The 14,209-nt window shown below is 41.8% G+C and overlaps 1 protein-coding gene across 1 annotated transcript in view; it reads right to left on the bottom strand.

Annotated features, from left to right (window-relative positions):
- LARS1 (leucyl-tRNA synthetase 1) overlaps window positions 1-14,209 on the bottom strand; it is a 1,303,086-nt gene that overhangs the window by 818,914 nt on the left and 469,963 nt on the right. The window contains exons 16-17 of the mRNA XM_044064023.1: window positions 4,731-4,816; window positions 4,577-4,642 (exon numbers count right to left, since the gene is read on the bottom strand). Of these exons, the coding sequence (XP_043919958.1) occupies window positions 4,577-4,642; window positions 4,731-4,816 (152 nt within the window). The remainder of the gene's footprint in view (window positions 1-4,576; window positions 4,643-4,730; window positions 4,817-14,209) is intronic.

Genomic DNA, 14,209 nt, shown 5'->3' with positions numbered 1-14,209 from the left:
GAAAAAGGGTCCCGCTGAGGAAAACATCCGCTTCCCGTACCTGTCCATTGTCCTAGACTCTATTAGGTGGATGGACAGGCACCGAAGGGTCAGCCAACTCCTTCTTTGTGGCTGCTGCCACCATCAAGGCATCAATGGGGACACCTTTTGTCAAATATTGTTTGTTAGGTGGGGCTGTAATGAACTTAGTGGGCCTACAGGGAGTTGGTTCCACTGTGTCCGGGGCTGACCACGCCCTTCGAGCCACTACTTCCATGACCGGGTCGAAGGGTGGAGACTCCCAGGAGGTGGAAGGGCGAGAACCAAACGCGTCCAGGTATACCGACTCGTCCTCGGAAGGGTTAAGGGCAGTCCAGTTCCCCCTCTGCTTAAGGATCTCTAGGATGTCTGAAAAAGAGACATCCTCAGAGGGGATCTTGGGGACCCTTCCGAATCCACCAAGTCGGTATCAGACGTGACTGACTCGGGGGAGTCGTCATGTTTCCTCTTACATTTTCTCTTCCAAGGGGGCTCCTCTGAAAGATCAGGGGAGGCCTCGGAAGAGGAAGATACGCCCAATGGCGACCTGGAGTGTCTGTTCTCCACGCTTGGGGTCATGCTGGTGGGCAGAGACCGATGCAGGCACCATGGGGGGAGGAGCCAAAGGGGCCGATCGAGGAGCCGACTCAGGGGTCAGCACGCTCCTCATGACCTCGAAGGCGCCCCTATCAGGCAGAGCAGAAGGTCCCCGCTCCGAAGAGACGTGAAACCCTCCCGCACCGAGGGATGGCTCGAGACCGATGTCGGGCCGAAGCTCACCTGCCAAGCCCGAGAGGGAGAACGGGGTCGGACAAGGGTCCAATGCCACTCGCCCCCTTGGAGCCGACGAGGGGGTCCCGGCACCCAGATCCCTCCAAGGAAGGAACCAATGAAGAGATCGGAGCCGACGAAGGAGCCAAAAGGTGTGGTATTGGCTCCGACATTTCCAAGATTCGAGCCCCAACCAGCTCTGGCTCCGAACGCAAAGGGGGAGTTGGAGGAGGAATTGCTGAAGACACCGGGACAGCCACAGTCTGTTGAGAAGGGCTGGTTAACATTTGGGCCAGGGCCTCTGATTTAAGGAGTCTACTGACCACCCTCTCCAAGTCATGATCAGATAGCCTGGAGGACTGAGAGGAGTGGGACCTATGGCTTCGTTCAGACTGAAGCAATGGAGAACTCGGAGCCGAACAAACCGATTCTAGGGAAGGGGACCTTGAACGTTTTCTGCCCAAAGATGGTTCTGACACTAAAGTCGGAGCCGATTGAGGTCCAGAGATGTCGGCTCCAGCCGGAACCAAAGAGGAGGAAGATGCTCCGCCTGACGACGGCTCCGAACTGGGAGCCGACGGTTTGGCGGGCTTTGAGGATTTCCCCGACTGAGGCTTCGCCGGGGATCCCTCTGGCTTAAGTAAGCCTCTCAAAATAAGTTTGTTCCTACGCTCCTGCAGGACTCTCGGGCTGAAGGCATGACAGACCAAGCAGGGGTCCTGCAGGTGTAGGGAACCCAAGCAATACACACAAGAAGTGTGACCGCCTGTCAGAGATATCTTCTGACAGCACGAGTCACACTTCTTGAAACCTGAATCTATAGTATCCTTGGACATACTGGCAAGGGGATACTAAAGAGAGAAAAATTAAACTAGTGCTTAAACAAGGCACACAGAAACACTCACACACCCGCACTAGTTAAGCTAACAATAATAACTACAAAAAACTATCACCACACTTAATAACAACAACTATCCTTAATAAAAATATACAAATACTATAAGGCTAAACACTACTCCTATTAAGTACCAAAAGGGCGGGGTTAGCCACTAAAGAGAAGAAACGGGGGGGGGGGGTGGAGAAACTCTCTAACAAAAAACGAGTTTCCTAGGTGGGATAAACTAGGGGATACACAGTCTAACTACACTAAAAGGGAAGACTATCTAAATATATTAAAAATACAAGGTATATTTTTAGCTAATAATACAAAAAAAAGGAATAATACGACCTGAGCCAGTAAAATCGCAACCTCATAGATGAAGCGGCAAATGAGATCTGGGTATCTAGCACCAAGCATTGTGGGATATGGAAAGGCCTCGAGCCAGTAAATAGCTCTCGAGCTTTAGTAGATGGCAGAGTCCCAACCAGCAAGAATGAAGGCAAGATAGACAACTTAACATTGAAGATTAACAACATCAGACTGCTGGTCTCTCATTTGACATTAAAGTTCAAGAAGACAAAGTCATCTAAGAAGGGCTTGGTCTCAAGTACAGACATCAACATTGGTGATAAGGGTGGCTTCAGGGGAGATGTCGTTTCTAACAAACTTGGATAAAGAGGATAGCACATCAGAACCCCTGGCTGCACCATCTTCAAGTTTACTTGGTCATGCTATGGGAAGACAAAGACCTTTTAAAATCAACACCTTAGCTCATTCTTCATTCCAGTAGGGATTTGGCATTAACATTCTAAAAAATGTTACATACAGCATCTAAATGCTCCACTCCTGTGTGCATGACACAAAGTATGTAAGCATCCTGAGGTGGAAACTTGGGGCTACAACTGCCTCACGTTTTTTTAATCCTGAGGCCTAATCTGACTTGTCCTTAATCATACCTCTATTTAAAGTTCACAGATCAACACTAAATAGATAGATATATCAATATAACAGTTATCTAATAGGTAGAAACTTCATGACTCTCAGTCTATTTTATCCTGACTTGTTCCCACCTATCTACTAAAAACTACTTTGTTAACCCTAGAAATACTACCCTGACTAGATTCAATAAGAAAAATGATACTTATCTGTCAATATTCTGGGGAAAGGGGGTGCACTAGTTCCAGAGTATACTGTGATGCTCGTCAATCTACAGCAAACAAGTTTGGCACAGCTGGAGATGAGAAGGACATTATAGGAATGAGTGGATGAGTTTGGGATTAGGAGAGCGCTATGGATAATGCTGAAAGAAATGACTGTGGCTTGTGGTCATTAGTGCTACTGCTGAAGTGGATGGATTGGATCATGTAACAGCCACTGTGCAAAAACGCAAAGGCAGTCAAATTCTACAGGTCAATGCCCAGTACTCAGAAAAGAACACTTGAAGGGTCAAGCCTCATTTGTAAAGTGGGCTCCAAAGTTAACTGCAATTGAAGAGATGTAGAAACAGACAACTAAGACTTTCACAACAGAACAGATGCTCAAAAAATTACTCAGTTTGATCTCATACATGTGCAATGAAGGAAAGCTTGTAGCAACCACAAAAAACATGCAACAGAAGCCAGACTTCCTAAATTCTGGATTCTCTCCTCGGACCAGTATTACTCTTGCCTGGCATCTTCCATGGTCCTATGACCAGTCTGTTATTGTATCACAGCCACCAAATTTTGTGTTAGAATTTACATCTGGAGCTGCTCTTTCCAGAGTCAAGACTCTGTTCTAACAGGACGGCAGTGGAGACAACTCTCGACATACAGTCAGGGTTCTATTCATTATCAGTGATGGTTCTAAATCAAGGTCTTAAAACCAAAGAAACAACTCAACTGGTGCTTACTTTCAGACAGTGAATAATGGAATACATAAACATTGAAAAATATAAGGAGGACATATGCACTTGCTTAAGCAGTATGACATTACGGGGAGAACAGGAGTATGGATAATCTTTACTTACAATCCTAAGAAGCAAGTGTAGGCCACTCGCATATTAAATGCAGCAAGACCCTCAAAGTAAAATGATTTGCTTGACATAACATCCCTGATGTGAAACCAAATCACCCAGCGGCTCTAACTCTCTACACCACGGTGGTCGAGACAAAATTACTGCTGCTTGGCTCCAGTGACACAGGAAGCACAAAAGCTCTAACTATGACTCTAATGACCAATTTTAATTAGTGGCTCAATCACTTGACAGTACAGACATGGAAGGATGGGTGTGCATACCCACAAGCACATTTGCACTGGCTGAATTTCCATGAAGGAGACAAGGAAAACCACAGTACAGTACCTGCTATGGGTGGGCAGGGTGTCTTGTTGATGTTAGCCCCTGGTGAAGTGAGAGGCAGTGCAGCGCTGACACCAACTTCAAGTCTCACCCATGGGTTGTTGCTGGATGGAAAAAGGAGGTAGGGCTTAATGGAAAATATCGACTCACGCCAGTTGGCATCTTAATGACTCCTCCCAGTTAACCATCATCATGGTAATGAAAACCAAATGGGCCAACTAGCAAGGAAAGGTGCTGATGATCATCAGAAAATGGCATGAAAGTTCCCCTTCCCCACAAAAATTAATTGCCTATACAAGAGATTACAGCATTTTTTTCAAGCTCTAAAATTAAATTCTTCTCTGCAGACTACTACCTTACTCTTGTGTGAAATACTAAAACCAAAACAGGCTGAATCGCTTTCATTTTCTAAAACAACAAACACCATTTCTCATTCTTCAGCTCCTGAAAAATGTGTATATAACAGACCAAACTGCAGCAAGTGAATATTTAAATATAAAAATCAAAATCATTAAATGGCAACTCCATTTATTTAGAGAATGCAAGTATCTAAAATTCAAAAATCGTACGTTTCCAAATTCTTCAGGCAGTCAACAGCTTGTTTCTTCCAGCTCTTCTCTCCATAGTCCAAGTACCTAGGATTACACAAACGCAAACAGTAAGCACAGTTGCTTGTTAAAAGGCTTCAGCCTTGTAACCGTCTCCATCTGTAGCAACACTTACCATTGATCACAAAGAGCTACTACACACTCATCTGCTGATCTGGACAGGACCTGCTTTTCTGGTTCCATGTAGATAACAGCTTCACCCTAAAAACAGAAAAACAAGAATATGTAAGCAAACTATTTCGTGTAATACTTTTTTCCAAAGAAATCAAGAAAACTATTGCATATATTAGCTCTAACGTATTATCAGTGATGAAGCACTTGAATGCATTCTAAAGTAGGATTCATTCACAGAAACCATGGTTTACGTCCTACATAAAGCACAAACAGTTGTATTCAGCCTCATCAATGACAATTATTCCAAAATGGAAAAAGTTTTATTGACTGGAGCCTAAACCTCAAAGTAGCATCAAACTATTAACCATTATCTACATAAGCTCACATACTATTGTTTCTCTTCTGAAGCTACTCATTGGTTTACAATTATCTTACTGACATAATCCTATGCATTTCTACTCACAAAGACTATTTCTCATCAAGCTTTCTATTTATTTATCTTCGTTTACCAACTGAGTGCTTCAAGGTTCAGTCTTGGGACCAGTACTCTTCTCATCATACAAAAATTGCTTGCCACAGGAATTGCCATAGCAAAATATAACTGCATAACTGAAGGTACAATCTTTACTACAGTTCAAGAATACAATGGCTATCCAATCACTACAAAGGGATTTGTTCTAATCTACAACAAACTCAGTAACACTACGAAATCCTCAGTCATGGTTTTTGGAACTGCAAAAAGGCTAGGTAACACCACAGTCCTGACCATTTCCAATCTTTCCATCAAGAAGCAAAAATATATTGGTGTTGCTCCAGATGGAACTTGCTCTCCTTTCAAAATCACGACACTCCATCCAAAGTTTTAAGACAACATGGCTTAAATTCGCCTATTTCCTAACTACCAAAGCATGACATGGTATCACTATAAAGTGTTACTCCCTAGGCTGGAGTATGCACTACCTACTGTTGCCCCCTTTCTGGGCAAAGTACCAGCTCACTGCAAAAAGAAAATACAATTCTCATAGTTAAGCTCCATTTGGCAGATCAGAAAAATCACTGTACAACTAGGCTGCACATACCCTACTCGTTCAAGTCGCACATCTTTAAACTACTCTGGTAAAGATACTCCCCTCTCCTGGTCTGCAAACTATCTGCTCACAAGCTATCATATTCAATATGTAATAACTCATCCATCACAATGAAAAAGACCTCATTTTAATTTAGCCAGCTGCAGGTGATATTTCATAAAGCTTACTCCAGTCACTTGGAACAGCCTTTCTTGCAAAATGTACAGAAGTGCTGGATAGCTCCCTATTTAAAAAAGTTAAAACTGCACCAGAAAAATCAATATAAATCCAACTATTTTAAAGATGTAGGCTAAAGCACGCTCCAATTTTTCAGCATGAAAGAGCGGTTTTTCTGCCTTAGCACTCAACATTTTCAGTTCATACATAAATCATTTAACACGTACTACAAGCATTAACTCTGAATTTCTGATATACATTTACAAGAATACTCTGTTTTAGCTTAAATGTTTCAAATATTGTCTGCCAGACATGTATATATGCCTGTCTATGCACTGTACACAACCGGTACAGCCCATGAAGTAGCTGAAAAGGGTCCTGGCACCAGCTCACAATCCCAGTTTAAGGCCGCAAATAAAACAAAAAAATATTTATGCAAATTCAAGAATACGGTTAAAAGGAATAAAATGACTGTGTGTTGACAATCAGCACCTTTAACAAACTAAAAAAAACTTTTTGAATCCAAATACTGGAGAGAGAAATTGCCATCCCTAGACGACAGTAAAATAGTAGAGGCGTTTAACTTAACATTAAAATCCGTATCACTTCAAAAACTGGTCTTTACTCAATTGATGATATTTAACAATGCATATTATACCCATCTTACACTTCATAAATTTGATTCAAAAAAGTCACCTAAATGTCCACAGTGTGTAGATCAGACAGCAGACCTGTTACACATGTTCTGGAGTTGCAAGTGCATTTATAAATTATGGAATTCTTTAAAGTTACAACTACAAAAAATGGGTTACCAAAACTCAACACTCTCCTGGGAATTTCTGATTTTACATATTCCACCGGAGAATTTGGACAAAACAAAACGGATTGTAATTATGAATATTAGTTTACTAATGAAATTATATATAGCCACAAATTGGTTGAACCCAGCACAGGTGTCGTGGCAAAATTTCAGGCTGTTAGCGATTAGGCATATATTAGCGCACAAATTGTTAATTAGAAATAATAAGAAAAGTATAAACAGCATAAAAATTTGGGAACAAATCTTTAATATTATTTTACGTGGTTCCTATCCACTTTCCGTCAGGACATTCTGTATGTGTACCAACACATTCTTGGATTAGATAGAAAATGTATAAATAATACAAATTATTGGCTTGAGTTGGTTTATAATTGTCTATTGTAGATGCTTTTATGTTTAATTTTTTGTGATTTTAATTTCCTGTACTTGGTTAAAATGATATTTATTCTTAATGTATTATAGGGAAATTCAAAATGGAACTAAAACATTGGAAGCATTATTGTACATAATGTAAATAGTGTGTGAAATGTATAATGGTTTGGCAAAACAATAAAAATGATTATTGAAAAAAAAAAAAAAAACTTTTTGAGCCAAGTTTAAAAAAAAAAAAAAAGGCAATATACCACCACCTCAAACAAAAGCAGTGCCAAGCACGTGAATTAAATTCACCAGTGCTGTGGTCTTCTGAGCTTCTACTTCAGATGTTTGCAAAAAAGAACATTTGCAAGGGTAGAGGCCTACATAAGCAGTACTTGTCTGCTTTGAAATCCTGAGTAGTCCTAGCCATATCATTTAACATAACTATCCCGGGTTTCAGCAGGGAAACCTTTAGGACGATGCAGTGGTGCAGAGGTAGCATTGTCACCTCACAGCAAGAAGTTCTCTGGTTCAAGACTCAGCTGGAGTGCCTTCTGTGCAGAGTCTGCATGTCCTCCCTGCATTCGTGTGGGTTTCCTCCCATGTTACAAAGACATGCATCTGGAGTTTCTCCCCAGGCCTCTGCTGAAAACTGGCTTCATTCCAAGGTGGATTTTCCCAGTTAACAAATGTTAAATAAAAAATCAATATCAGTGGCAAGATGATCTTTTGTTAGTCAAAATTCTGACGTAGTTCTGGATTTGTTTTAATTTTTTGTAGTTTTACATATCAAATACATACAGCTCTCTCCCTTCTCTCTCTCTCTATATATATATATATATATATACATACATACATACATATATATATATATACATACATACATATATATATGTGTGTGTGTGTGTGTGTGTGTATATATATATATATACATATACATACACACACACACTGATATTACTACTGATAGTAATACATATATGGACAAATGATTGAATTAAATGTAGAAGTGTTTATGAGTGGTATTAACTGTTGTAGTAGGTAGGAATCATTGTTACAGGGGGCTTGTGATTGTAGAGAAAGTCTTGTAAAGCACATCAGTAATGTTATGAACAAATTTACATCTTAACTAGTGGGGCTTATCCCCCGGGCCTCCGCTGAAAATGAGTTACCCAACGAGTCGGACTATCCCTGTAAACAAACATAAAAATAAAATAAAAAAATAAAGATTATGTTAAACCACAAGGAGTACTGCCTACTGAAATATTTCAGTATCAGGAATGCAGTCATGAAAGGTATTTCTGCAGATTGTCTTGGTACTGTGGACAAAGGCATTTCTGTAATCTTAGATGCAATGACCTGCAATCACTTCTTTCCTCAGATAAATGTACATTCAGCGCAATAACTGCAGTTAAACTAGCTGCCAAGTAATGCTTCATTCACCTACTTATGCCGAGTTGTTCATGGACTACTTGGAACATGCATTATGATTTCACTAAAAATAAATGCATACAATATTAACAGCTGATGTACATTTTTGGATGATGTGTGGGCTGTTTTACAAAGGAAATGTGGCTCAGCTAAATGATCTACGCAATATTTGAATTTGTAGCATAGTGCAGCTTCTTTCCTATCAATTACTTAAATACTGATACTAAATTATTAGACGGCCAGTTATACAACACTTTATACAAGAAATTCTGTTACACAGTACCATCTGTCACCTGAAACCCATTATGAAAAATTCACCTAAGCCTCAATATACAAGACTTAAAAGAATTTGTAGTAATTCTTAAGACTGAGAAAGACACCTATAACTTAACAAGTAACAACTACTGTCACATGTCTGCACTTGGTTAAGAACAATGAAAGACAAGTCTATTAGAACACAGACCTAGACATAACTGAAGTGGAAATGCATCTTTGACACTGGTCATTATTTAGGTAGCATTTTTTTTAATTAGACAATTACTTGACACACACACAGATCCATACTAAAGAACAAGCCATTCCTTAGTCTATTACCAGGTAAATGCATGTTTAGTTTTCAAAGTGGAAGAACCCTTTTGTCTTGGTACAAGAAGCGCAGGGTTAAAAACCAACAAACAGTATTTAGTGAGCTATATATACATATGTTTGCAATGTTTGTGGGAACAGTGTTCAAATGCCAGTTTGATTGTAAAACCAAACACTTCACTACTCTAAATACCAATAGTTCATTTGCCATTTGGTGTGTGGGGCTTAGGGAACCCCCAACAGGTAGATCGTTAACCAGTCACCTGGAAAAAAAAAAAAGCAACAAAATAAACCAGCCTTTAGGCTAGCACATGGAAAGTAAGGATGATGACTCAAGGCCTTTTGAAGTTCTATAGAACATCGGTGATGCTCAGAAGAATGCACTCATTAACAACAAGCTGAGCAGATTGCAAATGGACACTGTGACTCTCCAAAAAACAAGGCTGCCATCCACTGGATGTATTAGGGGGATGAACTTTACTTTTTTTCTGGCATGGGAATCTTCCAGAAGAGACCAGGGAACACAGTGTTGGTTTTTGCAACTAGAAACAACCTTTTTTTTCTCAGTCATACCTCCCAACATAGGAAATGAGAGAATGCTAAAAATTCAGCTATAAAACCAGTGGCCATTGGCCAACATCTTCAGCACCAGAGCTCATACTTTTCTACCAAGGAAGTCAAGGACAAGTTCTATGATGGACTTGGTGCTGCTATCAGTGAGGTCCCATTCAATGAACCATTATTCATTCTTGGTGATTTTAATGCCAGAGGTGAAAATGACTATCACAACTGACCATCCTGTCTGGGATAGTTTGGAACAAGAAAACTGAAAGAAAAGAATGTCTCCTTGACATTTGTTCCCCATATGACCTCTGTATAACCAACACAGTCTTCGATGTCAAGCCACAGCACAAAGTGTCATGACGACACCAAAGACTGAAACATTGGCACGACTTGACCTTGTCCTCACCAAACGCAGTTTAGGTAGTGTCAGGGTAACAAGCAGTTACCATAGTGGAGATTGATGCCAACAACTTGCGTGCGTGTAATAAGGTGAACATCCAGACACAAAGGTTCTTTCACTCTAAAAAGGGAGGGGAGGTCATGCACTGACATAAGCATGACTTGTGACCCTTCAAAAGTACAAAAGTTAGTTGAAGCACTTGGAGGCCTTGCCCTGCCCAGATGGCACTGACAACAGCAAGAGATGGGAAAAACTATGGGATTCTGTCTATAACACTACATCATCTACTATTGGGAAGAAGACAGTTAAGTATGCTGACTGATTTGAAGCCCACACTTAAGTGCTACCACCGCTGATTGAGAAGAAGAGACAAGCACTGTCTGCATACACATCCTCACCCTATGAGGAGAAAGTACAGTTGTGTACACCTACCATAAATGTAGATGTTCGAGTGTCTTCACTGTTGCAGTCATGACTGTAGGGTTCTCCCCTGCCGGCAGGCAGTCCTCGGTCGGCCAGAATCCCAAAGTCTGGGTCTGGCGTCGGCTGTTCAACCATGCTCCCTGACGTTAGAGCGCCAGGAGTACAAAGCTGACAGCCGACGCCATCTTCTACAGTTTTTCTTGCCCCAGATGTCAGGAGTCCCAGAATGAGAAAGGTCCCATATCCTTTGCAAATACACCTCAGAAGAATGGTGAAAAAAGGAACCACACAAAAGTAAAAATAAGAGGGGACAGGAGGGAGGGAAACCCAGACTGCAACAGTGAAGACACTCGAACATCTACATTTATGATAGGTGTACACAACTGTACTATGTTCATCGTGTTTCACTGTTGCAGTCATGACTGTAGGGTAGAATCCCAAAGCTGAAAGAAAGGGAGGTGGTCATAAAGAAGAAGGGGCTAAAAGGCCCTGCAAGACTGCAGAGGCAAAGCCTGCCCTAGACTTAGAGTAGAGAGGTAGATTGTAGTGCTTAGAAAAAGTATGCACTGAACTCTAAGTTGCAGCTTCCAAAATGTCTTTGGTAGGAACTCCCCTGAGGAAGGCCGCAGAAGTGGCAGCAGCTCTGGTGGAATGAGTCCGTACACTCCCTGGGATTTGCTTTCCATGGTGAGAATAACAAAATCTGATTCCATGAGCAATCCATTTAGAAATGGTCTGTTTAGAAATGGCTTTACCTTGGGAACTTGAAGCATAAGAAACAAACAATTGTTCTGATTTTCTGATGTCCTTGGTTCTGTCCAGGTAAAACGTAGTTGTCTGTGTACATCCAAGGAATGTAAGATCCTTTCCTTTTATTTTGAGGAGTGGGGAAAAAGTTGGCAAGTGGATAGTTTGATTTAAAGCCACTTTGGAAACCACCTTAGGCATGAAGGTAGGATTAGTCCTCAAAGACACACTGTCTTGATGAAAAATAATATAAGGTTCCACAGCCATAAGAGCTTGTAACTCTGAAACTCTCCTGGCAGAGGTTAGGGCTAACAGAATAGCTGTCTTCCAAGATAAAAACTTGATGTCAGAAGAGGCGGCAGGCTCAAAAGGAGGCAAGGTTAGTTTTTCCAAAACATAGCTGAGATCCCAAGCAGGAATGGGAGGAGATCTAGGAGGTCTTAAGTTCTTAGCGCCTCTGAGAAACTGTCTCATGAGCTGGTGGGAAAAGACTGGAGGGTCTGTATTATAATGAGCAGAAATAGCAGAGGCATGTATCTTAATGGAAGAGAAAGAGACCCTTATGTAAGAGATCTGTCAGGTAAAGTAAAATTAAAGAAATGTTCGGAAGAGGAGGATCAGAATCCTGAGCCTGCATCCAGGAACAAAATCTTTTCCATTTTCCTGCATAAGATTTTCTAGTGCTAGGATGTCTGGCTTCTAAAATGACATCCATAACCTGCTTGGGTAGGAAAGAAGAAATCAAAGGCCCTGGATTAACCAGGCCGCCAGGCTGAGAGTTCTGACATGAGAGTGTAGAACCTGACCCTGATGTTGGGACAGAAGGTTCGGAGACTAAGGTAAAACCCAAGGGGGCTCCAGATTTAGAGTTGGGTACCAAAATTGTCGAGGCCAATTTAGGGCCAGCAAGATTATCATCTTGGGCTTGTCCTGTTTTATCTTTAATAACACCCGTGGAAGAAGAGTAAGAGGCGGAAAGGCATATCCAGAGAGGTTCCTCCAACTGAATGATAGGGCATCCACTTTCCAAGCTTCTTTGTGGAAAGTCCTGGTGCAAAAATTCTGTAGCTGATGATTGAGATGGGATGCAAAGAGGTCTATGTGAGGACATCCCCAGACTGCTGTTATCATCCTGAACATTTTGGTGTCCAGCATCCACTTGTGTGGATCTGAAAGGTTTCTGCTCAGACTGTCTGCCAGGAAGTTTAGCTTCCCTGGTAGAAACTGAGCTTGAAGGTCCAGATTGCAAGCTAGAGCTGTATTCCATAGATCCATGGCTAGTCTGCAAAGGGGGTAGGAATGAGATCCCCCTTGCTTGTTTATGTACCACATAACTGTGGTGTTGTCTGTCCGTATTAGTAGTTGTCCTGAATGTAGAAGATTCCTGAAGGCTAGTAGAGCTTCCTGAACAGCTAACATTTCCTTTAAATTGATATGCAGGTGCTTCTGATCCTTTGTCCAAAGGCCCTGCAGACAGTTGCCCTGAAAATGGGCTCCCCAAGCATAATCCGAGGCATCCATGGTTAGAATCTGAGTGGCAGGAGGCAGACAGAAGGGTTTCCCTTTGTTTAGAGTACATGCCCTTGACCACCAAAGAAATTCCTTTTGAAGGCAAGGCAGGACGGAGATCAGTATGTCTAAACTGTGGCAATGCTGAGACCATACACTTTTTAGGTACCACTGTATTTTCCTCATGTGTAGTCTTGCATATGGTACGAGAAGGATGCAGGAGGTCATGTAACTCAAAGCCTGCAGGAATCTCCTTGCAGATAGCTGAGTTCAAGTTGCCAAGGTTTTGAAAGTTGAAGCCAGCTGTAATCGTTTTTCGGATGTCAGAAATACCATCTGGGTTGTGGTGTTTAGAAGTGCACCCAGAAAAGTTATCCATTGTGAGGGTGTCAAATTTGACTTTTTTATGTTTACAGAGAATCCCCGGAACTTGAGGAGGTTCTGAACAAATTCTAAATGCTGGAGTAAGACATCCTTGCTGTCTGCCTGAATTAGACAATCGTCCAGATAAGGGTAAATTTGAATTCCCTTGAATCTGCAGTAAGCTACTACTGGAGCCAGGCATTTGGTGAAGACCCTGGGCGCAGTAGACAATCCAAAGGGCAGCGCAGAGAATTGAAAGTGCCTCGATCCGGCCTTGAACCCGAGGTATTTTCTGCGTTCCTGCCTGATGGGAATGTGTAAATATGCCTCCTTTAAATCCAAAGTTACCATCCATGCATCTTTGGACAGCATTGGAAGTAGCTGCTGTAGAGTAAGCATCTTGAATCTTGGAATCTCTAGAAAGGTGTTCAAGACTGACAGATCCAGATTGGGTCTCCATGAGTTTTGCTTCCTGGGGACTAGAAAGAGCCTTGAGTAAAAACCTTGTCCCATCTCTGAAAGTGGAACCAGTTCTATGGCTTTCATTGCCAAAAGAGCTTCCACCTGGTTTAAGGCCTCTGTCCATTGATGTTTTGGAAGGTCTGGCCATCCGCTTGGCCTTGGCAGGGTATGAAAATGGAATTTGTAACCTCTTAAAACCACATCCAGAACTCACTTGTCTTGGGTTATACGAGTCCTATTTTGATAAAAAAGAGAGTTTTCCTCCGAGAGGGGCTTCCAGGCAAGAAGTTCCTGCAGCCCAACAGAGGGAGTCATTGAGTTTGTTTCCTATGAGTTTGTGACCTGTCCTCTCCTCCCCTTGGGGTGGAAGCAGTCCACTGTCTTGGTCTATAAGAACCTTGTGTTTGAGGCCTTCCTCTGGAGCGTCTATATCTACCCCTCTGAGGCCTGTCTGAAGTGGGAAAGGACCAATTTTTAGAAGGCCAATTTCTGCTAAATCTTGGTGGCTGTACTTGTAAGAAATCTTTAACTGTTTGCATGGATTTCGCCTTATCCTCCATCTTTTTAATCACCTC

The sequence above is a fragment of the Protopterus annectens genome, chromosome 2.part2 (genome assembly GCF_019279795.1).
Source record: "Protopterus annectens isolate FY-2018-M chromosome 2.part2, PAN1.0, whole genome shotgun sequence".
NCBI classification, from domain to species: domain Eukaryota; kingdom Metazoa; phylum Chordata; order Ceratodontiformes; family Protopteridae; genus Protopterus; species Protopterus annectens.
This window is presented reverse-complemented; position numbering and strand designations above follow the sequence as displayed.